A 27713-nucleotide genomic window follows, 5' to 3' on the forward strand; every position below is an offset into this window, starting at 1 on the left:
TTTTTTTTTTTTTTTTTTTTTTTTTTTTTTTTTTTTTTTTTTTTTTTTTTTTTTTTTTTTTTTTTTTTTGTAGTTTTTTGCCATAGGATGTGTGCATTCACTGGAGAGAGAGAGAGAGAGGAAAAATGAGAAATCATCCTCCAGGGGGCAAATGGCCACACCACAACCCCTTTTCCTCCATTCTCCTCCTGGGATTGTGGGCATGCGTGCACATGTATGCCTGGCATGATTTTCAAGCCACCAGGTCCAAGACTCAAACTGCAGTCAACCATGTAAGAATTCAGTGTCTTAACCACCACACCACTTACTGGCCTCCATGAAGTCAATTTTTTTTTTTTTTTGAGAGGTTTTTGCTATAGGGTGCATGCACTTGCCAGAAAGACAGAGAGAAAAAGAGATAGAAAGCAAGAATCGCCGCCCAGGGGGGATGGCCATGCTTCAATCCCTTCTCCTCCATCCTCCTCTCAGGATCTTTGGCATGTACGCACACGCACCCAGTGTGAGTTTAAGCCACCAGGTCCAGGACTCGAATCGCGGTCGACTACGTGGGAGTCCAGCAACATAGCCATTATGCTAACTGCTGGTCCCCATGAAATCAAATTTTTGAGAGAGTGCGGACAACGTGTGTGTTATTCACCTCATCTTCTAGCATTAAGCAAAATGTGGGGCATATGGTTGAGGCCTGGTGAATATTTATCTAAAGAATTAATAAATAGACGGATAAATGGATAGCATGAATGTCAAGATGGATATGATAGACGTCAGATGAGTCAAGCATTCATTGTAAAATGATCTCTGACCTTACTTCTTTAAAAAAAATCAAAGTAAGAGTTTGCTATATGGTGCATACATGAGACAGAGAGAGACAGAAAGCGAGAAATCACCCCCCATTCTCCTCAGGATTTTGGGCATGCGCCCTGCATGAGTTTTAAGCCACCGGGTGGGGGAACCGCAGTCCACCGTGTGGGAGTCCAGCAACATAACCATTAGGCCATCTGCAGGGTGCCATGATCTCTGACCTTACTTTAAGCTAGAGTGAAGGGGGAGATAAGAAAGCCAGTGCTTACAGAACAATTAGTATACAACAAAACTTTTACAAGCATTCAATCGTTTCATTCTTTCAATAACCCTTTTGTTTTACAGATGAGGAAATTAAGTTTCAGAAAGGTTAAATAACTGACCAGAATTCAAACTCAAATCTTATTCTTTAATTCTCAGACCCAATGCTGTCCTACACACCCATGCCCATGAGTCACTTACACAAGAGGCTCTGCAAAACCCTCAGGCTCCTCAGAGCCCCGCAACGACACCAAGTGACTGACTCGGGAACACTGGGGACCAAAAGCATAGACTCCCTACCTCATTTGCTCTACCTCGTGCGTGGAGCTTCCTGATTTTATCCAAACAAAGAGTTCTCGGGGGAAAGAAAAAGAATCAGAAACCGCAGCACGAGACCACACTACTTTCCAAAATAAAGTCATAAGGTATGTTTTCCAGCCGTAGCACCATCAACGACTTACTGCCAAGTCATGGTCAGTTGCTTCCTTCCTTTTTTTTTTTTTTTTTTTTTAATGGCTTTTTTTTTTAAGAATTCTTTTATTTTACCTATTATTATTTTTTCATTTGACCAGAGAGAGACAAGAGGGAGAAAGGGAAAGTGAGAAAGCAAGTCAGCAGGCCCAGGTCTCAAACAGTGGTCAGCCACATGGGAGTCCAGCACCCTAACCACCAGGCCACCTGCTGGCCCCCAACACTTCCTTCCTTCTTACGCATGGGCGATTAGAAGACAGTGCTGAGATCCTACTATATTTTCTTTCTTTCTTTTTTTTTTATTAGTTCTTTAGGTTTGTTTGTTTTGCTTTTTGTTCTTTTTGGTTTGTTCACTTTTATTCATGATAGCGCATGTGCATTTGCACAAAAGAGAGGGAGAGACTTGGCCATGTGTGGATCCCCTTCCTTCCATTCTCTGGCCCACCAGGATTCTCAAGATGCACACAGTCCTGGGTGTTTTCAGGGCAAGCAGGCAGGGACTGGAACCAGCTCTATAGGTTCAACCTGCCCCCAACTGCACCACAGAGACTGGGACCTCGTATGCTATTGATTTTTAACTTTCAAGAGAGAAAAAAGATTAAATAAAAAAATCATCTAATGATGAATGAAAATGTCTGATAAAGTTCTAGATAAAGTTTAAGTCCGTCAGTGGCAGCAAAGTAGGGGGATGATAATTAGTTACTAGAGAGCTCAGCACGTAGTCATTGCTGGAGGCCTTAGCTGATGCCTGCCAACAGCAACTGAAATAAGGACTTCAAAAGCAAACCAAAGCCAGTCCCACGGCCTTACCTCGTAATAACTGGCACCTGACAGGATATATGGATGTTAGGAAACAGCCCTCAAGGGCATCGCCACTTACCGAGGAATATGTAGCAGGTGAATATACTGGTTCCCAAAGAATTCATAACTGGAAGCCATGCCACACTCGTCCATGACCTGTCCATTTTTATACCAAGTTACCTCTGGCTTGGGCTGACCTGATGATAAAGAAAAAGAATATTTTTATTACTTTATTTTTAGCAAAACATCATGAAGCTATGAACTAGAATGAGCAATAAGCAATAGGGATGAGCATGATAGATAGTCAGTTGGGGAATTGACAAGGTTTCCTCTTATTGATACAAGTGTGTTAGTGGGACTAGCAGTTGGCATAATGGCTATGTTGCTGGACTCCCATGTAGTCGACGACAGTTCAAGTCCTGGACCCGGTGGCTTAAACTCACGCCGGGTGCATGTGCGTGCGTGCCCAAGATCCCGAGAGGAGAATGGAGGAGAAGGGATTGTGGTATGGCCATCCCCCCTGGGGGGTGATTTCTCGCTTTCTATCTCTCTGTGTCTCTCTGTCTTTCTGGCGAGCGCACGTGCCCTAGAGCAAAAACGTGTTAGTAAGCGCCATTGAGCATGTTAAGTACCTAAAATTGGACTGGCAGAGGGCAGGAATGGAAAATGGAAGATGCTCTCCGTATCTCAGAGGGCTGTTAAGAAAAACGACTGGGATCAGCAGATGGCATAGTGATTACGTCGCTGGAGTCCTACATGGTGGACCACAGTTCAAGACCTGAACTGGTGGCTTGAAAATCACAGTGGGCGCACGCATGTGCATGCCCAAGATCCCAGGAGGAGAATGGAGAAGGGGTTGTGGTGTGGCCATCCCCCTAGGGGGTGATTTCTCACTTTCTTTCTCCCCGTCCCTGTCTCTGTCTCCCTCCTTTTCTCTGGCGAGCGCATGTGCCCGATGGCAAAAACCTCTAAAAAAATAAGAAAAGATCCAGTATTTGGAAATGAGGTGAAGATAAGGAAGGCATGTTTTCCAGGTCATATGGGATAAAGGCCTATCCAAGAACGTACTTGCGGGATAATATTGTACATCCAGAAACAATCTTGAGGAATGTACTTAATTTCACCCAGTGATTAAAAATTCTCAGATTTAGTGAAGTTATATATTAATTTGTAGGTTTTTATCTAATCAAGATGCAAATAATTTCCATCTAGCAGAGAACATAATCCTACAAGTTATAACTTTTTTGCTTTATAAAATATTATAAACTCAATCATTTGATCCTAGTATTTCTTTACTAAATCATGTATATTGGGGTCAGCAAGTGCTGCAGTGGTTAACGTGCTAGGCTCCCACATGGCCGACCACAGTTTGAGTCCTGGGCCTGGAGGCTTGAAAAGCACACCGGGCACATGTGCGTGCATGCTCAGAATCCCAGGAGGAGAATGAAGAAAAGGGATTGCAGTGTGGCCATTCCCCCCGGGCGGGTAGTGGTGGTGGTGGTGACTTCTCACTTTCTCCTCGTCTGTCCCCAGCAAGCGCATGCACCCTGTGGCAAGAATCTTAAAAAAATAAAGGAAAAGAAATGCCTGTATAGTTCTCCCACCGGATCTGTGGGGGATTGGTTCCAGGACTCCCTATGGATATCAGATTGCGAATGCTCAAGTGCCTTACATAGTAAGTAGCATTTGCATACAAACCACACACATCTCTAGATTACTTACAATACCCAATACAGTGCTTACACTTCACTTCACGTGAATTCAGCATAGCACTTGAAACATGGCGACTTCAATTTTAGCTTTTTGAAAATTTCTGAATATTTTAGGTTGTGGTTGGTTCCATCAGTCCGTGCAGGCTCGAGGACACCAACAGCTGCATACCTGGTTTCTGAGGCTTTAATGCTGTCCTATTCCTCTTCAACTAATAGGCCAAATAAAACCTCTGAGATGTTCATTTTATATTTGATAGAAATCTCTTTACCTTTCTGAAAATTATGCTTGAACAGTGCTCAAGGTTGAGTGTGTGTTGGGGTACAAAAGAGAGAGGAATTTGTTCGACGGATGAGCAAATGCGTTTTTCTGCGGGTAAAGGAGTTCAGAGTAAGGTTTCCCAGCTGGAATTGTGCATGGATGCCTGACGTCATTACAGAAATTGATGAAGCTTTTTTCCCCTCTGAAGGAATTCATCTTCCCCCGAGGATCATTAGCTGGGCGTGTTGCTAATTGGCTAATCTGGTGTAACCCCGGGGAATTTCACCCATTCTTTGGGATTTTTTTCCCCTCTTATTATAGAGCAAGAAGTTTTCAGTGTACACTAAAGAGCGTGGAGGCTGGATATCACTGAAAATTTATCAAAATTTGCCATAGACATAGGAAGGGAAACCCAGTTGTCTGGAAACAGTACCCCATTCTGAATCCAGCTCTGGAGCATTCTTGTGTTCTGGCTTTATTTATTTATTTATAATCCATTCTCCTCTCAGGATTTTGGGCAAGCATGCACATGAACCTGGTGTGATTTTCGACTCACCAGGTCTGGGGCTCAAACTACTGTTGGCCAAGTGGGAGTCCAGCACCTTAACCATTGCTCTACATGCTGGCTCCTCTTTTTTGATTTTTTTTTAAGTTTATTTATTTCTTCCATAAGCAAGAGACAGATGCCCTCACTAGGGTATTGATGCTGAGATTCATTCCCAGCCTCAGCCAGTCCCTGACCATAGGCTCATGAGCACCAGACAACCTCAGGGAGGTCTCTGGGTACAAATCCAGAACTCTCCCAAGTAGGTCAGCCTCCCAATGTTTCACCCCTGCACCATTGTCTAACTCCTTTGTCTTACCATACAGTATTTTGACAAGCCACCTGGGTCTGAGACTCTAAGGTAAGAACTCAGTGTTCTTCCAAGACCATGAAAAGGGGAAGCTAAAGGAGGTGCCAGGTGGTGGCACAGTGGTAACACAACTGGCTCCCTGGGACTTACTGAACATGTGGGCATGCCTGTGATCCAGGCCGGCAGAGACGGGGTGTGGACTGCAGCATGAGGACCCTGTAGGATGTCAATGTCTGTCTTTCTCTAAAGAAATAAATAAACTTTTAAAAAAATTTATTTTAATAAAGGTCAGGGGATGGCCTATAGCCCAGTGGTTAAGGGAGCCAGGTCCACATAGCCAACCATGCAGTTCAAATCCCAGGCATGGGAGCTCAAAAAACATACGGGGTGAGTGACCAGCAGTTAGCGTAATGGCTATGTCACTGAACTCCTATGTAGCCAACCACGGTTCAAGTCCCAGACCCAGTGGCTTAAACTCACACCAGGCATGTGTGCGTGTGTGCCCAAGATCCCGAGAGGAGAATAGAGGAGAAAGAGCAAGAAGTTTTCAGTGTACACTAAAGAGCGTGGAGGCTGGATATCACTGAAAATTTATCAAAATTTGCCATAGACATAGGAAGGGAAACCCAGTTGTCTGGAAACAGTACACCATTCTGAATCCAGCTCTGGAGCATTCTTGTGTTCTGGCTTTATTTATTTATTTATAATCCATTCTCCTCTCAGGATTTTGGGCAAGCATGCACATGAACCTGGTGTGATTTTCGACTCACCAGGTCTGGGGCTCAAACTACTGTTGGCCAAGTGGGAGTCCAGCACCTTAACCATTGCTCTACATGCTGGCTCCTCTTTTTTGATTTTTTTTTAAGTTTATTTATTTCTTCCATAAGCAAGAGACAGATGCCCTCACTAGGGTATTGATGCTGAGATTCATTCCCAGCCTCAGCCAGTCCCTGACCATAGGCTCATGAGCACCAGACAACCTCAGGGAGGTCTCTGGGTACAAATCCAGAACTCTCCCAAGTAGGTCAGCCTCCCAATGTTTCACCCCTGCACCATTGTCTAACTCCTTTGTCTTACCATACAGTATTTTGACAAGCCACCTGGGTCTGAGACTCTAAGGTAAGAACTCAGTGTTCTTCCAAGACCATGAAAAGGGGAAGCTAAAGGAGGTGCCAGGTGGTGGCACAGTGGTAACACAACTGGCTCCCTGGGACTTACTGAACATGTGGGCATGCCTGTGATCCAGGCCGGCAGAGACGGGGTGTGGACTGCAGCATGAGGACCCTGTAGGATGTCAATGTCTGTCTTTCTCTAAAGAAATAAATAAACTTTTAAAAAAATTTATTTTAATAAAGGTCAGGGGATGGCCTATAGCCCAGTGGTTAAGGGAGCCAGGTCCACATAGCCAACCATGCAGTTCAAATCCCAGGCATGGGAGCTCAAAAAACATACGGGGTGAGTGACCAGCAGTTAGCGTAATGGCTATGTCACTGAACTCCTATGTAGCCAACCACGGTTCAAGTCCCAGACCCAGTGGCTTAAACTCACACCAGGCATGTGTGCGTGTGTGCCCAAGATCCCGAGAGGAGAATAGAGGAGAAGGGATTGTGGCGTGGCCATCCTCCCTGGGGGGTGATTTCTCGCTTTCTATCTCTCTGTCTCTCTCTGTCTTTCTGGCAAGCTCACACATCCTATAGCAAAAAACCTCTCCAAAAAAAAAAAAAAAAAATACTGGGTGTAACGTGTGTTTGTAATGCCCCAAGTCTCGACAGTATGGAGCAACGGAAGAGACAGGATGGTAGTGTGGCTACCCCTACGGAGGGTGAAGGCTTTCTCGTATACCGTCTCTCTGTCTCTCTGTCTCTCTCTGGCAAGTACACTCAGTCCCTGGAATTTTTTTTAAAAAATAGAGAGAAAAGAGGTCAGAAAGGTAACAAGAAACATCAATGTGATTGTACCACCGTGGGACCTGTGCCCTGGGCCGCACTGGAGAATGCTCGGAGCCCCTCTTCCTCCCTCCGTCTCTCTCCCAGCCAGGCAACCTCTGTGCCAACGCCACAAATGAGCTTTTTGGCAACAGCGGGTTCTTCCTCCTTGCCTTCTCTTTTAGGTCAGTGCCTGAAAAGCTGTCCCTGGGGCTAGGAACAGACAGACCTGCATGCAGGAACACGTCCCTTTCCAACAGCTGCGTGGCTCAGCCTCTGACAGGCAACTGACTGAACCACCAAAAATGGGCTTCCCTGAAAAACCAGTAAGGAGCTTGCTGATAGTAATCCATGCTCGCCTGTCCTCATCAGTCTGTGCCCCTCTTACAGTGAGTTTTATTAGATTCTTTTTTAAGAAGCATTTCGTTGCTCCTTTAAGTGAGTGTGGCTTTTTTGAACAAAGTACCCGTATGCATCGGCAGGCCTGGAGAACGCATTCTGACCTCTCAGGCTCCAGTTTTCATGCAGACTGATCAGAGCTGACTGGTCCCCCCAATTTCCTAGTGGCTGACTGTTTTCCCCGACTTTGGGCAGTATAGATCTGAGCAATCAGCCAGAAATGAGACTTGCGTAGGGAAGTGGTATCTCGAACCTCGTGGGTGGTTCTCTTTTCTCCCTCCACTTGCTGGAAACCTTGTGTGAAAATCTTCCCCTTGTTTTTTGAACCTCCTTGCAGCTCGCTGGTTGAGAGCCGCCTTCCGAGAGTTTCAGAAGCTTGTGTCTGGCTGACGCGTGGGGACTGGCAGCCGCACTTAGGGCATGTGCACACACACAAACCACGCTCTGCCCTGAAGACCCAAGGTCAGCCTGTGCCTCTCTGCCTTTCTGTCAGCACGACAACTGACAAGCAGGACAAAAGCCAGCTCTGAGCCTGGGGTTGCTGAGTGCACAGTGAGGTCCAGCCACTAGACCCAAGATCAGGGTTTTGTTTTTGTTTTTGTTTTTGTTTTAAGGTTTTTGCTATAAGACAAAAACAGAGAGAGGAAAAGTAAGAAATCACCCCCGGAGAGATGGCCATGTTGCAATCCCTTCTCTCCATACTCCTCTTGGGCTTTTGGGCACACATGCATGTTGACCTGGTGCAATTCTCAAGCTGTTGGATCTAGGATACAAACCATAGAGTCGGCCATGTGGGATCCAGCTGCCCCAACCTCTGTGCCACCTGCTGGCCCCAGGAAGACCAGGTTTTATTACAACTTCTGCCAGTAAAGGACAGCCGTTTCTGAGTCTGGCTCTTCTCTCTGGGCTTCTAAAACAGGGATCAAAGGGCTGGCACAATGCATGATGGTTGAGGTGCTGGACTCCCACGTGGCTGACTGTGGTTCAAGCCACAAACCTGATGGCTTGCTTTCTCACTTTCCTTTCTCTCTCTCTTGGGTCAAATTTTAAAATAAATAATAATAACGAATCAACTTAAATAAATAATTCTTTTTAAGAAAGGGGGACAGTCAAGGGCAGAGTGTTTGTCAGCTTTCAGAAAATGCCACTGGTGCCTTCATGTTTTCGAGAGTATGAACATAATCCAGAAAAGAAAAGAGAACCTCCCAGAACCCGGAAGACAGACTCCCAGGGGAACTCCAGGCTTTTGCTTTTTCTCCTCTGGGCACCCTTCACCTCAGTTTTCGCTTTTCACTGCTCATCACGTGCTTGAAGAAGGCAAGCACAGGGGAGTCCGATAAAGCCAATTTGGGGAGACTGGTTCAAGGGTCATGAAAAGAGACCTCAATACCCTCCCTGAAGTGAAGTTACCCGTGCCATTCCTGAGGGCCTCAGGAAATTAATAGTGTATTTTCGGAAAAAATAACCAGGGGAGGGTTGCCTATCCCAGAATCATACCGGTAGCAAAGGAAAGAAAATCACTTGGATTCACAAAGTCACTAGAAGACATGCTCTAGGAAAAACTCGTAGCGAATGTAATGGCTTCATTAATTACTCAGAATAAATTTCTAAGGTAATTTTCCCAAATGACGTTTTCCTAATGCCTTTGTGAGTCAGGAAACCTGATCTGCCGGGAGACCTCGGGGCTATTAACCTCCTGATGGTTACCAGATATGATGCAGCGGAGCACGGTGTCTGACTTCTCAGGAACCTTCTGGGAAAGCAACGTAGATAGAAAACGGAGGGTGTGCCTCTGGGGCCCTCCCGAGTCTGTCATCCTTTCATGCCATATGAATCTGGAAAATAAAACGCCCAACGTCACCACACGTGCAGGAATTTCTCTGACCTTCCTAGGAATTTGAGAAACCATGTGGCACAGCTGTGCCCGCTGACTGAACTCAGGCCAGTGGGCAGACTGAAAGGCCTCCATGGCTTCCCCACACCCGTGGGGTGCTGGCACTGGGCTGGATATGTCCGTGTTGTAGCACTGTCCTGGTCACCGTAGGATGGTTGACAGCACCGACCTCTCCCCACCAGATGCAGTAGCACTCCCTACTCCCCACGCACAACAGTCAAAAATGTCTACAACACTGCCGGAGGTTCCTGGGCTCGGGAGGGGTGCCACCCTGGTAACCACTAGTCCTGTATGCCCAGGCAGACCCCAGGGCAGCTGGAGCCTGGACCGACAGGGAAGAGCACCAGCCTACGGTTACTGCCACCTCCTCTCTGTCCTCTTTCTTTCCCTCCTTAAAATCTTTTCATCTTGCCTCCAAAAACAGGAGTTGATTACATTCAAACAAATCTCTAGGTGTGTGATATTTTGAAATCAGGAAACTACTGTTTCTTCTCAGCGCTAGACAGTGCCCTGGGGGAGGGCCGTGGCAAGGCTGGCATTTTAAGTAAGCATGTATTCACTGATATGAGCAGGCCCCAAACGTGGATCGGCCACCAGATACCTTACCTCATTTCATCTCTTTTAAATGACCTACAGGAGGTTAATTTTATTTGCCAGAGGGCATGTGTACTTGCCAGAGAGAAAGCACCCCCATGAGCATGGTCACGCTGCAATCCCTTCTTCCTACTCCCTCCCATTGGGACTTTGGGTGCCCACGGTTGTGTGCCCAGCGTGGTTTTCAAGTCGCCAGGCCCAGGACTCGAACTGTGCAGTTGACCACGTGGGATCATATTAAGCAGCCTTAACCACCACACCACCAGTTGGCCTCAGGATGTTTATTAATGCCTCTTACGTTTTACAGATAAGGAAACAGAGAGTTTCACAATTTGTTCCAGATCATGCAGCCCCAGAGGCTGCTGCCTTGGGGACGCACTTCAGGGCAATGCGGTGGATACCTTTGACACCTTTAGTGTCTTCAGCACCTGGAGTCGGCAGGGCACAGCTTGTGAACAGGGGGCCACCCTAAGAATGCAGGTCCATCTGGATCCGGAGGACCTTTCCTTTCTGCTCACCCTGCAGGTGCACTAGCACCACACAGCTGAGCCCTCCTTGGCGGAGCCCCAACTTGGAGAGAGCACTGCTCCCTATCCAGATAGCAGCCGACTCTTTTTTTTTTTTTTAGGTTTTGGCCTTAGGGTGCATGCACTCACTAGAGTGAAAGAGAAAGACTGAGAGAGGGAAAGGGGGAAGGAAAAAAAAACAAAGTGAGACATCACCCCCCGGGGGTGGCCACACTGCAATCCCTTCTCCATTCTCCTCCTGGGATACTGGGCAGGCACACACATGCACCTGGCATGGTTTTTAAGCCACTGGGTCCGGGACTTGAACTGTGGTCAGCTATGTGAGAGTCCAGCCATGTAACCACTACACTACCTGCTGGCCCCCAGCACCTGCTTCTTATTTAGGGGAGCATCAATCACATACCTTGCAAAAGAAATCACACACACTCTGAGAAAAGGAAGGACCCCTCTGTGGTGTGATTAGCCTGACCTGAAGGGGCGGGTAGGACCTGCGGGTGGTGGATCTGGTTGGCCCAGAGCTAAAACAGAAGCCGGTGCTGAGTTCCTGGTGGGAAGGGCCGGTCTAACGGAAGGGAAACCCCTTTCCATGTGGATGCCAGTAACAGTTTCTTCAGCATTTAGAAACAATTCCTCCTCCCTCAGTTGTCTCTGATATCCCAAGAGACAGGCTGCCAGAGACAAGTTTCCTGATAACAGCTTAAGATGTCACCACCACCTAAAAACATCCCAATGGGCAAGACTGGCTCCATAGCAGAGCAGGGTAAGTCCTATGCATGGGGAGCCAGACCCCACTTGGCCGATTGCAATTTGAGTCCTGCTCTCACGGCCTGACAAACATGCCTGGTGAGTACATGCCCCAAATCCTGACCAAGTAGAAAAATGGAGGAAAATGAAGGAAAATGATTGTGGCATGACTATGCCCCCATTGGGGGGTTGCGTTCTCTCTCTCTCTCTCAAGCACATATACCCTAGACAAAAAGTGTTCACAAACTACCCTAACCCTACACAAAATACCCACACTCTGAATATTGGAGGAAAAGAAAAAAAAAAAAAACCTTAATTTAGGAGACCACACCTTTTTTTTTTTTTTTTTTTTTTGTGAAGAGATTTTCTTATAGGGCACATGCACTTGCCAGAAAGACAGACAGAGACAAAGAGACAGAAAGCAAAAAATCACTCCCCAGGGGAGATGACCACACCGCAATCCCTTCTCCTCCATTCTCCTCTCAGGATCTTGGGCACGCACGCACACATGCCTGGTGTGTTTAAGCCACCAAGTCCAAGACTTGAACTGCGGTCGACTACATGGAAGTCCAGCAACATAGCCATTACACCAACTGCTGGTCCCCTTCCTCAAGAAGAGTGTATCCAGGAAGCATATCCTTTAACCTGAGAGTAAACTAATCCCTCTAACAGTGGAAAGAGCTATGAAGTTGAAGGAGCTGCATGTGTTAGCATCGGAAAGGAAGAAAGCTCCTTTATGTGGGCAAGGTACACGGGAGAGAAATTTAGCAGTACGAGAGCTTCTGAGGGATATGTGGGAGATCAAGTAAGAGGAACTGAAAAGACTTTCAGAAATTATGTTTGTGATTGTGAATTGGATCCTTTTTAAATCATTCTTCTGTGAGTGAGACAGAGAGAGAGAGAGAGAAAGAGAGAGAGCACCCCCAAAGAGTCTTGATGTCACAGTTCATCTCCAGCCTTCAGTCAGCCCTGGATCACGGGTAAGCACGTGCTTACAGTCAGGGAGGTCACAGGACTTGAATGGGAATCTTCCTATGTGGTATCGCCTCGCCGTGTCATAATCCCACTGCACTGCTGCCTGGCCCCCACGTTCTTTACGTGAGACTTGAATTACATTTTCAATGATTTGTGGTTACAGGACTTCTTTAAATACAACTTATTTTTTTTTAAGAACCGTTTATTTAATTTTATTTGTCATTATTATTTTTTTAATTTGCTACAGGGCACACGTGCTCACCAGAGAGAGAGACAAAGAGAGAGAGAGGAAAAGTGAGAAAGCAAGCTGCCAGGTCTGGGATGCAAACTGGGGTCAACCAGTGGGAGTCCAGTGCCTTAACCACCACATCACCTGCTGGTCCCTAAATACGACTTGTTTAAATACAACAACTTGGGGGCACATGCCCAGTGCGTTTTTTAAGCTGCCAAGTCTGGACTCAGACTGCGTAGTCGGCCATGAGGGATCCAGCCTTAAGCTCTGCACCGCCTGCTGGCCCGGCGTGCACTTATTTACCCCATTTTACAGGTGCAAGCTGCTGAGGGAAGGTAGAGTTGTAGATTTAAGAGGAAATGTTTGTATTTCTCAGGCGAGTCCTATGGCCTAATGGTTATGGGCACTGGATCCCTCATATTCAACCTTGCAATTCGAATCCCAGCCCCAGTGCTTGACAAACACATCAGGCATGTGTGCAAGCATATCCTAAATCCTGGCAGGATGCAGAAACGGAGAAGGGATTGCAGCGTGACCACGTCCTTTGGCAGGGGTGGGGGGATCATTCTTCTCTCTGTTTCTCTCTAGTGAGTGCATGCGCTCTATGGCTAATTTTTCTTCAAGTCTTTAAAAACTTGATATTTATAATGTAAACATTTAGCATAAAGAATACACTCTAAGTCCAATTTTAATTTTTAAAATGGCACTTCACAATGAGTAGCGCAAATTGTATTTAGGCTTTCATCTACAGTCCCTGACTCAGTACAAGCTATGGAACAAGGACTGGCAAAAATATAAAAATATGGTTTCAAGGGAACCAGCAGTTAGCGTAATGGCTATGTCACTGGACTCCCACGTAGTCGACCGCGGTTCATGTCCCGGACCCGGTGGCTTAAAACTCACGCCGGGCGCGTGTGCGTGCGTGCCCAAGATCCCGAGAGGAGAATGGAGGAGAAGGGATTGCGGCGTGACCATCCCCCCTGGGGGGTGATTTCTTGCTTTCTGTCTCTATGTCTCTCTCTGTCTGTCTGGCGAGCACACGCGCCCTATAGCAAAAACCTCTCCAAAAAAAAAATTTTTTTTTTAAATATGGTTTCAAGTTGGAAACACGTGTTGACCTGGAGGATACACAACTGTTCTTCAATATTTCTTTAAAAAAAAAAACAAAACAAAAACAGCTTTTCGGACCAGCAGATGGCATGATGGTTACGTTGCTGGACTCCCACAAGGCTGACCACGGTTCAAGTCCTGGACCCGGTGACTTGAAACACATAAAATATTTTGCATACACAAAATCCCAAGAGGAGAGTGGAGGAGAAGGGCTTGCAGCATGGCCATACCCCTCCCCACACACAAGGTGATTTCTCACTTTCTATCTCTCTGCCTGTCTCTGTCTCTCTGGTGGAATACTTTTAAGAAAAAAAAGTATACTTTTTTTTAAGAAAAGAAAGTATTCCCCTGTAGGGTGTGGTCACACTGCAACCCTTTTTCCTCCATTCCTCCTCTTCTGTCAGGATTTTAGACTCACACACACACACACACCGAGCATGTTTTTCAAGCTTCCATGGCCGGCATTCAAACTGCGATCAGCCATGTGAGGTCTGGCTTCTGTAACTACTGCACTATGAAGCCAGGCCTTAAAAAACCAGCTTTAATGGGATATAATCCACATACCATACAATTCAGTCATGTAAAGTATACAATTCATTGTCTTTCGGTGTATTCAGAATTGTGCAACGATCGCAATGAACCTTCGCATATTCTCAGTACCCCCCAAAGAATCCCTGCTCACTCACATCGCTCAGCTTTCAGCTCTGTGTCTCCATTCCCACTCCACCCCCCCAAACATACACAGCCCATACCAATGATTTTTATCTCTATGGACCTTTCATATAAATAGAACGATGCTTAGCATAATGTTTCCAAGGCCCATCCACGACATGCTCTGTGTCGGGACTTCATTCCTTCTTGGGCCAATCTACAGTACTTCTCAGGAGCAGCTGCTGGACCAAAGGATGGCCACCCCAACTCTCCGCTTTCCTAGGAGAGTGACTCAAACAACGCGGGTGAGGGACGGGATATGTCTTATGGCTAGAGAATGCTCTCATGATGACCCGGAGACGGCAGAACATGGTGGGCCAACCCAGGCTTTGTCACCTGCCAGGGACAACCTACAGCTAGCTCTGCTGTTCACATTGGTCAAGCGCTGAGCCATCTGTCAAAAGGGATGATGATAACGCCATTCTGAGGGTTCCAATAGCATAGGGGGTTGCCTCCCCGAATCTTCTACATAATCAGTTTTCATTATGGTAATCAGTAGACTTTAAGCAAAGACGTCACTTGTTTCATCAATTTCCTTTTCTGCTGCGGGTTACCACAATGATTTTTTTTTTTTCAGTGATATAGCAATGAACATGTAAAACTATCTCCTGGGGTAATACTCTCCTGTAATAGTAATTTACAGAGCATGACTCCTCCCATTCCTGCATCACTGCCGTGGGTGAAGAGGGAGAAGAGGGCCCTGTAAGCTGTCTGGAGTCAGGTGGACGCTGAGGACCTGGCCAGCCAGCTGTGACTCCTCCCTCCTGACTACTTCCTGACAGTGTTGTCCCACATGTGAAAATACTGACAAACACGCACGGGCTGACTCACACAGTTCGGTTACCACTGTCTCAGCCACAGGGCACTGACTGTACTCTGGAAAGAACAAGGACAGCTAAGTCAGGCCGCGGTTCATGTTCCGTGGCTTCTCTGAAGGTGAGAACCCTGACGACAGATTTATCATTCTCTGCTACACAGGAGCAATCGATACGGAATTATTGGTCTTAATGGAGGGGGTGTGGAGGGCTTCACAGACAACCTTGGAGAGACAACATCTTAACTGGAAAGAATACACTGGATTCGCCTGCTTTTGTTCCTCTGTCTTTCTTTCCCTCTTCTACTTTCTTTTTTCTTCCTTCCTCCCTCCCTTCCTTCTTTCTTTTTTTTTCCTTTCCTTCTTTCTCTCTCTCTTTCTTTCTTGTTAGCTGTAGGTTTATGACAAGTTTCTTTCTTTTTATTTTTTTTTGAAGAGGTTTTTGCTATAGGGCGCGTGCGCTTGTCAGAAAGACAGAGAGAGACAGACAGACAGAAAGTGAGAAATCCTCCCCCGGGGGCAATGGCCACCCACAATCCCTTCCCCTCCATTCTTATCTCAGGATCCTGGGCACACACGCACACGCGCCTGGTGTGAGTTTAAGCCACTGCGTCCAGGACTAGAACCACGGTCGACTACATGGGAGTTCAGCAACATAGCCATTACACTAACTGCTGGTCCCACGAGTTTCTTTCTTACTAAGTTTCCTTTACATTCAGGGCGAGAATCTTAGCACAGTGATTAAAGGAGCCAGATCTAACATGGCCAAGAGAAGTTCAAATAAAAATAATTGTTTTAAGTTTTACTTACCTTTAGTTATACATATCTTAAATGGATACATTCATGTGTATGTAAAAAAAAATTGTTTTTAACATGGAAAGGTTAAAATCCTTCACAAGCTTCATCCTGCTCTCTCAGTACATTCTCAAGAGGAAAGATCTGATATCCTTTTAGGCATTACCTATTCGTTACACATTTGAGTCTCTGAATGTTCATAGAGGGGCCAAATGATGGCATAGTGGTAAAACACAGCACTCTGTATGGCAGACCCACATGGAAGATTGCTAGTTCAAGTCCAAGGACCTCCCTGAGTGTACTAGGCACATGTGGGCTGGTTGGAGCTAGGGTAGATCTTGGCATCAGGTCCCTGTCGGGGTGCTGTCTCTTTCTCTCTCTCAACAAACTATAAAAACAAAATTCATGGAAAAATGTATTACTTTAAAAATGCATGGTTTTTGAATTTTTGCACCAAAATAAACTTATACTTCAATTTTATTCTTTTCCAGTCTGTCAAAGTACCCTAATGCAATCATCGAAGTGCATAATAATTTTATTATATGTATGGCATTAAATTGTATATGCTTTCATTGCAATTGGCTTATTATATTTAATAATTAATCATTTGCTTAATAATTAATAATTATATAATAATACCTTTTGGGAAACTCATGATGTCAATTTAATTCATAAAGGGCTGCATCTTTTTTTTTTGAGAGATCTTTGCTATAGGGTGTGTGCACTCTCCAGAAAGACAGAGACAGAGAGACAGAAAGCGAGAAATCACACACATTCGCCCCCGTGGGGATGGCCACACCGCAATCCCTTCTCCTCCATTCTCCTCTCAGGATCTTGGGCATGCATGCACATGAGCCCAGCGTGAGTATAAGCCACCAGGTCCGGGACTCGAACAGTGGTCAACTACATGGGAGTCCATGATGTAGCAACTATGCCAACTGCTCGTCCCCCTAGGGCTACATCATTTTTTAAAAACTGCCAGATACCATTGGCATTTCATAGTATGGCAATGCCCTACTGAAGCTGCTCTGGCATTAATAATGTATAGCTTGGCCAGAATACTTCAGACTTACAAATATGTCTCAGAGAACATGCTAGCACATACCTTCTTGAGCACAAAAGTTGTTTTCAAAACCAGATGTCAAGAAACTAGATGCCAAGAAATGGCATTGCTAGATAGGAGACATTCATATACTACATTATAATGTATATTCCATAGGACGGGTGCCACCATGCCCTATAATGTATATTCTAATATGAGCAGGTCCCCCAACAGAATAGCAGAATGATATGGTGATGAAGGGCACAGATTCCTATACCATGCGGCCTGGGTTCAAATCCTAGTTCTGCCACTTACTTACTAACTTACCTTCTCTCTGTTATGGTGTCTTTGTCTATTGATATTGATATAAAATGAATAGAACAATAGAATGTACTTCATCTGGCTGTTGTGAGAATTACGGGAATCAGTCTGTATAAAGCTCTTCAAAAGAGTACAGTAAGCATTACTTAAGTGATAGGGGCTATCGGTGGCTTTGGGTATAACACAGGCAAAATGACAAAAATAATAGGACTCTCAATCTAATGGAGAACACATAAAAGGCTACAGGAGAGTCATGGGACATTTAAAACAGTTGATGCCGAGCTTTCTTCTGTTGATCTGCCCCAACACAGATAGTGGGTGGCGGTGGATGGGGGCTGTCAGCAAGCAGCCTGCTGTCAGCTGCATGGTTCAGGGATGAACTCCCAGCCCACAGGCAGAGCCCGGGTGCCCAGCAATTACGGAGCAGGCAGGGGAGCCAGCAGTAGTGAGTGCCTCCTCACTGGGGACAGGAGGGATTAGTTCTTATTACCCAGCCTAATCCGGTGGCGATTGTGCTTCTGAATTTGCCATCCGAGCAACTGGAGATGTAAACTCTGCACCGCTGTCACTTAATACACTGGCCCATATCAGGAGAAGTTCCCTCCCCAAAGATGAGCTCTGGGTTTATGGTGGGGAGAAGGTGGGGACTTAGGGAGGACAATGCATGAGTTTTAGGCACCTACTGTGTGTTGGCACTTCCTAGGCAAGAGCATATTGAATCCTCACAAAAAACCTGCCTGGTGGGTGTTCCTTCCTGTTTCAGAGAGAATGATTTGGAAGCTTAAGTAACTTTAAGACCACAGTTTGGGTCCCGACCTGGTGGCTTGCTATCTCACATTCTTTTTCTCTTGCTGGTCAAATTAAAAAAATAATAATTTAATTAAATATATTTTTTAAAGAGTTGACATAACAAGCCAAATTATCATGGCCCACAAATGGTAGAGCTGAGATAGGAATCCGGGCTTATGGGAGTCCAAATATTGCTCTTTCTTGGGTATGATTTTAGAGTTGTACGTGAGAAATAGAGGTTAGAAAACCAGGCATGCGAAGAGATGCTTAACATCATTATCCATTAGGAAAACGCAGATGAAAACCACAATGAGATACTACTCTATACCCACTAAGACAGTTGTCATAAAATAGACAGCGAATGTTGAGGAGGAAGTGGAAAAGAACTAAAACCCTCGCACATGGCTGACGGGAGTGTGAAGACAGTACAGAGACACTTTGGAGAACAGTTGGGTAGTTTCATAAAAAGTTACATATAAATTTACCAAATAACCCAGCAACCCCACTTCTAGTAAGCTTGCAAAGAGAAACGAAACATGTATCCACGCAAAGATTTGCATACAAACGTTGTTTGCAGGATTATTCATAACAGCCACAATTTAGAAACAACCTGAATATCCACTGAAAACACCTAAATGTTCCATTAGTGAATAGAGAGATGAATGTGGCCTCGCCACGCGAGGGGATGTTTCTGAGCAGGGAAAAGGAACAACTCACACACATCTCACACACGCGGTATGACATAGATGAACATCAACACGTTCTTCTCATGCTCGGTGAAGGAGGCCAGCTGCAGAGACCCGTAGTGTATGATTTCATGTGTATGAGATGTAGGAGAGGCTGGAGAACGGAAGTGGATTAGGGCTTGCTGGGCGTGTGGGAGGTGTGGTGAACACTACATAGCAGTACTGGACGTGAGGGATCTTTTTTCCCAGAGGGTGACAAAGTGCTCTAAAACACATCTATGGTGACCATCATGCAACTTAGTCAATTTCAACAACGAAAAAATCATTCCATTTCACTCTTAGAAAAGGAGAAGAGAATGGAAGAGAAGGGATTGTGGTGTGGCAATCCCCCAGGGGCGATTTCTTGCTTTCTGTCTCTCCAGCAAGTGCATGCACCCTATAGCAAAAGCAAACAAACAAACAAAAAACTCTAAAAAACAGAGACAATTCTGTATGTACTGATATGGAATAATCTCCAAGATATGTTAAGTGAAATAACGTATAACATGCAGAGAATACTATCATCTGTATAAGCAAAAGGAAGAGGGGGAAGACCGAGAGTAGGGATCTAATATACTTATTTATATGTATAACGACTCCAAAAATAAACATGCAACTGGTAGCCTGGCTGACCCTGGGATGGTCTGGGGGGGCGAAGGACAGCTGATCTTCTCTGTTGAGGACAGTGATCATCTCTGTATTTCTTTTTGGATATTTTGTATTTATACATGTTCCTTAATAAACAAAGAGAGCTTCATTTTTCTATATTAATAGTGACACCCCATGTTCCCAGGGGTGGGCTGGGTGCACCCTGTCACACAGACTTGTTGAATGCTGAGCTGGCTGCTGCTTTCTAGATTAACTTTGACTATTACGTTTTTTAGGTGAGTTAGTCTTTCCCACGCTATTTAAAGTTAGTGGCAATTTCCAATTCTCTAAGGGAGGGCTAAAATAGTAGCTCGAGATGAAATGAAACCAGTGCAAGAATTTAGTACCTTCTCTGATTTTATGATTGAAAATGCACCTGAAAAACAGACAGGGGAAGTGATTTTTCTAGGGTCACACAGCCTGCTAGTGGAGTCCAGGTTTCTTGATTCTGATTTTCAACTTCTTGTATTCAAAGGATACTTTCTCTGCCTGTTGAATCCTTGTATCCCTCAGGGGGTCCAGGACTTGAACCATGGTCGGCCATATGGGAGTGTCCATCACCTTAATCACCACGCCAGCTGCTGGCCCCAGTCTCTACAGTCATTCTAACTCTTCCTTTAGTCATAAGGTTAGTCCTGGGCAGCATTTTTACTTTGAAGATTCGGGATGGGGCTGGTTCAAAGTTCAGACAAGTTAAGATATTTTCCCCTGGAATTGGCCTACCTCTCAACCGATGAGACCTTGGCTACGGTACTACAAGTTGGAGGAGCTCAGTGTTGAGTGCAATCCTCCTAATTCCCAAAGCATACTTTACTTACTAAAACAAGATTAGATAAATAATGATTTAAAAAAAAAAAAACTTTCAGAAAATAAAGGAAGTAGAGGCATTTGATTAAAAAGTTTCTCTAGAGACACTGATGGCAGGGGGGAAGGGGGGTGGTAGAAGTGGCAGAGGGGAGAGGATTTACTTTGAAGATTCGGGATGGGGCTGGTTCAAAGTTCAGACAAGTTAAGATATTTTCCCCTGGAATTGGCCTACCTCTCAACCGATGAGACCTTGGCTACGGTACTACAAGTTGGAGGAGCTCAGTGTTGAGTGCAATCCTCCTAATTCCCAAAGCATACTTTACTTACTAAAACAAGATTAGATAAATAATGATTTAAAAAAAAAAAACTTTCAGAAAATAAAGGAAGTAGAGGCATTTGATTAAAAAGTTTCTCTAGAGACACTGATGGCAGGGGTGAAGGGTGCTGGTAGAAGTGGCAGAGGTGAGAGGAGCACTGTCCACTGCAACCTGTCCACCCTTCCCCACCTGCCTCCCAAGTGGTTTTCCCTGACTCCACAAACAGAAAGGTGGTAGATTCAATATGGCTCAGTTAACTACAGCCAGGGTCAGTCCCAGGCAGGGAGTGAGACAAAGGAAAGCCCAAGGTTTCTCAAACTGTCTGATGCCTGAAATTCCACAGGATTGCACCGTGTGGTCCCATTTAAAGGAAGCGTTCTTAGGCTAGCTCCACAGAGCAGCGGTAATGCCCTGTGTAAGAGAAGCCAGGTCCCACGTGCAGAGCGTGGTCCCCAGCCCAGTCAGTCTGGAACACACTAGGGGCTCATTCACGTGCCCAGGATCTAACGGACTGGAGGGCTGAAGGAAGTGGGTGGAGGTGTGACCAGACCCCGTGAGCATACCCTGTAGCTGGTTCTGCTCTCTCACTCTCACACACCTGCACACGCAATCTATCATGAACGAAAAAAAACTTAAATAAATAAATAAGTAAACATTCTCCAAAGAGGGAAAACTTGGAGTTGCCACCAAGGTGTGGTGCCTGAAGTTTCTGCCTTTGGTCCTTCATTCTAAATCCCTGTGTTGGACACCAAGTTATGACCAAGTTACATAGAGAAGTAATAGATTTAAGATTAGAAGACTTAATGAAACCATGCTTCCCTAAGAGAGTACTGCAGAGAACTATAAAAAGCAAGCCAAACTATGGCAGAAAGACATTGTATGTCTCCACTTAATGTATATTGAATGTTCACACTCTATGGTAGAAACTGAAAGATTGGAGGATATAGAAACGTGGAGAATGTTGTGGATACTGGAGACAGTGTGGAAGGCGGGTGGGAGGTGGACGAGGGTGAGAGGAAGGGAATCGAGGAGAAAAATAGAGAGACAAGGCATTTAAGGGATACAGAAATGGGAGGATTGTCTCTTGATGATAACATGTATGATGATGAATGAAGAGCAGACAAACATACACATGGACTACTGTGTAGTGTATTTATGCTGGGAAAATTTAGGTGGAAAATTCAGTGATTCAACGTATTTTTTAAAAAATGCCTAGTTCAAGCAAACCAACTTCTGATTTCCATATTCATCCTCTTTCCACCTGCCATGATTTTGTTTACTTTTCTTATTCCCAGAAGGACTACCTGCCACCCCTATCTATTCAAATACCACCAATTTTCAAATCCCTACCTTAACTACTAACATCTCCTTAAACAAATATCAATTCTCAGCAGAAATAAACAGACTGGGTACCAGTGCAGTATCCCCCAGACAACTGAACTTTGAACTGTTGACCTGTGGGTTCCTGATAGGTTTCCCATATGTGTTCTTCTCAGCACTAGAAAGCACATCCTTATCTATTCCTTTAACATCTCTGAAAAATAAGGCAAATTTAGTGATCAAAAAGAACAAACACAAATAGATTTTCTGCAGTCATTTCAGGCCAAAGACATGGCTAACACAGTGGTTCTCAGAGAGTACCACACCATCAGCTTGTACTACCTCAGAATGTGGACGAGAAAGAAATTCTTGGGAACTTCAGAATTAGAAACTGCAAAAGTGGAGTCTAGAGACCTGTGTTTTAATCTAGAATCTTCTGTGTTATATCTGAAAGTTTGAGAACCACTGGACTCAAAGGAAGGTCTTAAACTAGGGATTGAGGTGCTAATGCACCCAGCTAGGAAAGAGCAGGATGGGAGATCAAGTAAAGACCAAGGTGAGTTGTTCTGCCCCAGATGTGACAATACAACCATGGAGTGGTTCTCCCTCGAGAGATAGGGGGTCAGTGTACCCAGCTCTGAACTTCCAGAACTGAGCTTCTCTCCAACCTGGCATCCATCTCTTGATCTGATGACCAAAGTCTCCTGATGGCCAAAGTTTTGTTCACATGGGCCATGACAGGTGGGTGTGCACATGCAGAAATTCCAATAATGGCTACCGAAACAGTGTTCATAGAATTCAGAAGCGAAGCCATCTGGACCTGGGCTTTTCTTCATTGGGAGACTATGGCTGTTTCAAGCTCTTCACTTGATATTCCGTCCAGGCTTTCTAGTTCATTCTGACTCAATCTAGTAACTTGCACATGTTCAGAAATTTGTCCCTCTCATCTATGTTTTCTAGTTTGTTGGCATATAGTTGCTCATAGTATTCTCTTAGGATTTTTTTGTATTTCAAATATATTGGTTGTAATAGTGCCAGCTTTGTTCCTGATTTTATCTGATTCCTTTCTCTGTTTTTCTTGATTAGTCTAGCCAATGATTTACCAGGGCTCTAAACAGTCTTAGGTGTTCTTTGCTCTCCTGATGGTTGGGTTAATGTTTTTTGTTGTTGTTGCTATTGTTGTTGTTTTCATTTTCATCATTCCTCAAATAACATGACAATTTCTCCCAGGTATTTTTAATTTACATATCTGCATTTCCAATTGTTCTTCTTGGCAGAATTAAGCCCAAAATAATAGGGCTCCTTGTGAACCTATCAGTAACTAGAGCAAATAATTTATCAAGGTGCTCTGGTGTGTCTAGGCACAGGTCGAAGGGTATCTCAATAAAAACGAGCAACAAGAAAAACATCTACTAAAGTTCTTCACAGCTACCCCACCAGCTCATGACTGATTTCTGTCTGCCCTCTCTCAGGCCTGACTCACTCTCACTCCAGAACAAGGGAGCATGCTGTTCATCGTGAACTAATCACTGACCTTCAATCCAGCCCACGTGTGATCCCTGGACGAGAAACAACACCGTCCCTGAGAGGGCACCCAGCTCTGGTCTCTGCTGAGTTCCATCAATGGCTAGTCCACTCCGGAGAGCTCTCATCTCCACTCCCATCCTGACCTCTCTGCAGTGACTATGTTTGATCAATGCAAGGCTCAGCTGTCGTCTTTGAGGAGGACTGGGCTGGTGCCTTAGTTTTCATAGCGTTCTTAGTAATCAGGCACATCCTCTTGTGTACACAGACTTGCCTTCCCTCCGTTCCATGGCTTCCTGAGCACTCGTACTTAAATATGGTACTAGTATATATTAAAAAGCATTCTTTGGGACTAACAGATGGCCTAATGGTTATATCACTGGACTCCCACAGTTCAAGACCTGGATATGGTGCCTTAAAACTCACACTGGGTGCATGTGCATGTGTGCCCAAAATCCTGAGAGTAGAATGGGGGAGAAGGGATTGCAGCATGGCCATCCCCCGGGGAGTGATTTCTCACTTTCTGTCTCTCTGTCTCTCTGGCAAGTGCACATCTCTTATAGCAAAAAGCTCTCTCTAAAAAATAAATAAATAAATAAATACAATACAAAGCATTCTTCAGGGGCCAGCAGGTGGCATGTTGGTTAAGGTGCTGAATTCCCACATACAGACTCCACAGTTCAAGTGCCGAACCTGGTAGCTTGAAAACCACACTAGGCACGTGTGTGAGTGCCCAAAATCCTGAGAGGAGAATTAAGGAGAAAGGATTGCAGGATAGCCAACCCCCTGAGGGGTGATTTCTCACTTTCTCTCCCTTTGTCTCTCTGGTGAGTGAATATGCCCTTCGGCAAAAAGTGAACAAACAAAAAAAAAGCGTTCATGGGTGATGATAAATCTCTACCTTTCTTTTGAGATGACTGTTTCCATAAAAATGTTTTTTTATTTATCACAAATACATTCTTACTTTGCTTTCTAGGACATTGTTTCTAAGTACACAATTTTCTTAAAGAATCGAATCTTTGTTATATTTAATCATTGCATTGATGTCAATAATGGGTAGGTAGTCTCGCTTTATATAGTTTATATTATCATGGTTTTGTTTCCTGAAGTTTCCTGAAGCAAAGAGTGAAGTGGTTTTGTTGTTGTTTTTTAGAGATTTTTGCTATAGGGTGCATGTGCTCGTAGGAGAGACAGAAAGCAAGAAATCACCCCCCAGGGGGGATGGTCATGCCGCAATCCCTTCTCCTCCATTCTCTTTTTAGGATTTTAGACACTCACACACATGCCTGGCATGAATTTCAAGCCACTGGGTCTGGGACTCGAACCATAGTCAACCACATGCGAGTCCAGCACCATAGCTACTATACAACCTGCTGGTCCCGGAGTGAAACTTAATTAATCAAGATGAAGAACTTTTTTTTTTTAAATTGCAACATGACAGATACTTCTGATATATTTACTTATCAAACTGGCTCATCAATCCTGTTAAAGCAGATACGGTTATCTTCACTTTACAGATGAGAACATTGGGGTTCAGAAAGTTTGCAAAACTAGAGTCAGGAGCTGATTCCAAATCGGGCTCGAAAGCTCAGGTTTTCTTCCTTAGGGCCACCCTCTACTTTCACCGTCTCCACGCAGTTTAGGATACTCGCTGCACTTCATCCACTCTGCCTGGGCTGACATCTAACTGCTAGTGTGCACGAGGCTGATAAAATCCAAGGAAATTAGGGCAACACACTCTGTAGGCAATAAAAACAGGAATGTCAGCCTACCTAAAAAAAAAAAAAAAAAAAAAAAAAAAAAAAAAAAAAAAAACTCCCCAAATTGGGATCAAACCGTTTGTAAAAACTTCCACAGAGCCATGTGATTCGGGATCTCAAATACATTTAGTTAGTTTTAAATCCTGGTTTCCAAGGTCGGAACATGTTAAAGGCCATGAGTGCTTCTGATACAGGGTTTGCCGAGTAATTGAGTCAGAAGGTAGCTCACACATCCTAGGTTTCGATTTAGAAGCCTCACAGCAAAAAAAAAAAAAAAACAAAAACAAAAAAAAGCAAAACCTCAGTCAGTTTACCCTTAGCTGGTAGGCTGTTATAACACATATCACATATCCGTGGAGCTGTGAGAATGACTTCCCATTCATTCCTGGTTAATGAACCTTCAGCAACAAAGGCTACCTTTACTTAAGGAGCAGGCTGCGGAGAGAAAATAATTAGAGCAAGCAGCTCTAAATGCTGTTCTTGCTTTTATCTATTTTTAAATGATTGCTAGATGTCTGTAACTGACACCTTTAATCAGTGGCCTTAAAGTTTAGATGTGTTTATTAAACCGCAACATGACAGGGGTGCCGCTTTATCGATGGATTTTTTTTTTTTTACACTGACTTTTTGCCTTAGATTAAAAAAAAAAAAAATTCCATGTAACTACTTGATGAATGACTGCGTCAGCCATTTTGAAATACCCCATCAACTTTTAGCAATTTGCATCACCTGTTGAGCCCATCCAGCAAGGGAAGACCTTCAAGTATTCACATAATCCAAAATAAAAATAATTACTTTTGACTAAAATATTCAAGCAGCTCAGGATGAGGAGTCTGCAGCCTGAGTTGCCTGGGCAGCTGCCTCAATTGTCCATGTCACTTTACGAAGAGTTACAAATCGCTCCCTTGAGTCATCCTCTGTGTTTGTTTTTTCTCATTGCTAGGACAAACACGATGCAAAAGAAACTATCTTAATGACTGTCAAGTCAGAATAAACAAACATTCAAATACAATAATGTTCCCAAAGGGTCATTATGGGCTTAAGCTACAAGTCTATGAAATGTTGATCACTTTCAAACTCTGTATACCCAGATATCCCCCAGAGTCCTGACCCATTTCATTTTGTTCCAGTCCACAAAGAAATGATCTGCATTGGCCTTTGTTGAAGAAAATGTAAACAACTAGATATATTTAAAGCGCAGCCATTCTTTAGGTAAAAACTGAAGTCTACATACTTACTTTTCAATATTCTTTGTCCAAGGGACGTTGTAGGCGGGCTGGCTGGGCTGAGAGCTCTCCAGGCTGTGTGTGAGGCATTGATTAGATGTCCCTGTTCCCGGGACAGAGATTCAAAGGAATTCAGGGCTCAGGGCCCCTCCCATGGAATTGGGTCTGTTTTCAGAAAAAGCTCATAGCTCCCTATGAGGGAGAATCGTGTCCAGGGAAGCTCTGGAAGGACAGCATTTTTCCCCTGCCCTTGAATGAAGCAGGTCATTGCTGGACACTATTTTTTAGCATCACGGTGATGAAACTTGAGGGCTGTTTCTGCAGTAGGTGTGACACTTGTTGACGCCACCGGAGGCCCTGGCACAGGAACCTGGTGAAATGCAGCCCGGGTGAGCTGATGAAACCCAGGCAAGCTGTCAGTCTGCTGCTCAGGAGAATCCAACAGCTTTCTGCAGAGCCCAGGCGGGTCCTGAGGTTTAGCTGCTCGTCTCTTAGGAAAGCATAATAAAATCTTGCTGCCTAACCAAGTGGTTAAGGCTGGAGTAACACGGCCAGTTCTCGTACCAAGGGTATTGGGCATTCGAAGTGCACGTAGGAAACCTACGGAGGGGGAGGCAAGGATGTGAAAATAAGAGTCATGTGTTGTTCACCCAGCCCTGGTATCACCGATGTCCTCTGAAGATCTCTGAGGAGGCAAAAGCCACAGAAGAGAGGCGGGATCTACCCTCCTGCCTCTCACACGCTGCACCTCTCTGTCTTCTTCCTTCTCTCACTGTTTTTTTTGTTTTTTTTTTTTTTTCTGCTCGAGAGTGCATGCGCCTGCCAGAGAGAGACAGAGAGACAGAGAGGAGAAAGCACCCCTGTCATAGGACTTGATCAGGCCACAATTCCTTTCTCCATTTCTCCCTCCTTTGGGGTTTTGGGAACGCATGCGCACACACTGAGCATGTTTCTCAAGCCCCTGGGTGTGGGACTCAAACTGCGAGGTGGGCCATGTGGGGTCCATCTGCCTCAACCACCAGGCCACAGAGCCCGCCCCCTTTCCTCGTTTATCCCCCCCACACACACACACACACGTACTTTTCCTCTTGTGACTAGAGGAGTAGGAAAGAACAAAATGGAGGAAAACTAGAAGAAATCCACTGAAGAAACAGCATGGGCCCTAGTCCTCGAAATCAGTCGTTGTTCTGGTTGGCCACGTCGATTTTGCACTTGGATTTTGTCCAAATCCAAGAAAGAGCATAAAAAAAAATCCAGAGTATCATTCAGTGATGGCTCTGCCTCTCTACAAAAATAATGGAATGTATAGCACCTGGAGACTGACAGCTGAGAAAGAAACCTCTTGTGAGACTCACAGA

The 27713-nt window shown here is 44.8% G+C and overlaps 1 protein-coding gene across 1 annotated transcript in view; it reads right to left on the reverse strand.

Annotated features, from left to right (window-relative positions):
• The window catches only part of ALPK2 (alpha kinase 2), a 153312-nt gene extending 126689 nt beyond the window's left edge, over positions 1-26623 (reverse strand). Inside the window, exons 1-3 of the mRNA XM_006139928.2 lie at positions 26368-26623; positions 9188-9315; positions 2411-2528 (exon numbers count right to left, since the gene is read on the reverse strand). Of these exons, the coding sequence (XP_006139990.1) occupies positions 2411-2528; positions 9188-9296 (227 nt within the window). The 5' untranslated portion in view covers positions 9297-9315; positions 26368-26623. The remainder of the gene's footprint in view (positions 1-2410; positions 2529-9187; positions 9316-26367) is intronic.
• Between the last annotated feature and the right edge of the window lie 1090 nt (positions 26624-27713).

Source organism: Tupaia chinensis, unplaced genomic scaffold, assembly GCF_000334495.1.
Source record: "Tupaia chinensis unplaced genomic scaffold, TupChi_1.0 Scaffold000012_1, whole genome shotgun sequence".
NCBI lineage: Eukaryota > Metazoa > Chordata > Mammalia > Scandentia > Tupaiidae > Tupaia > Tupaia belangeri.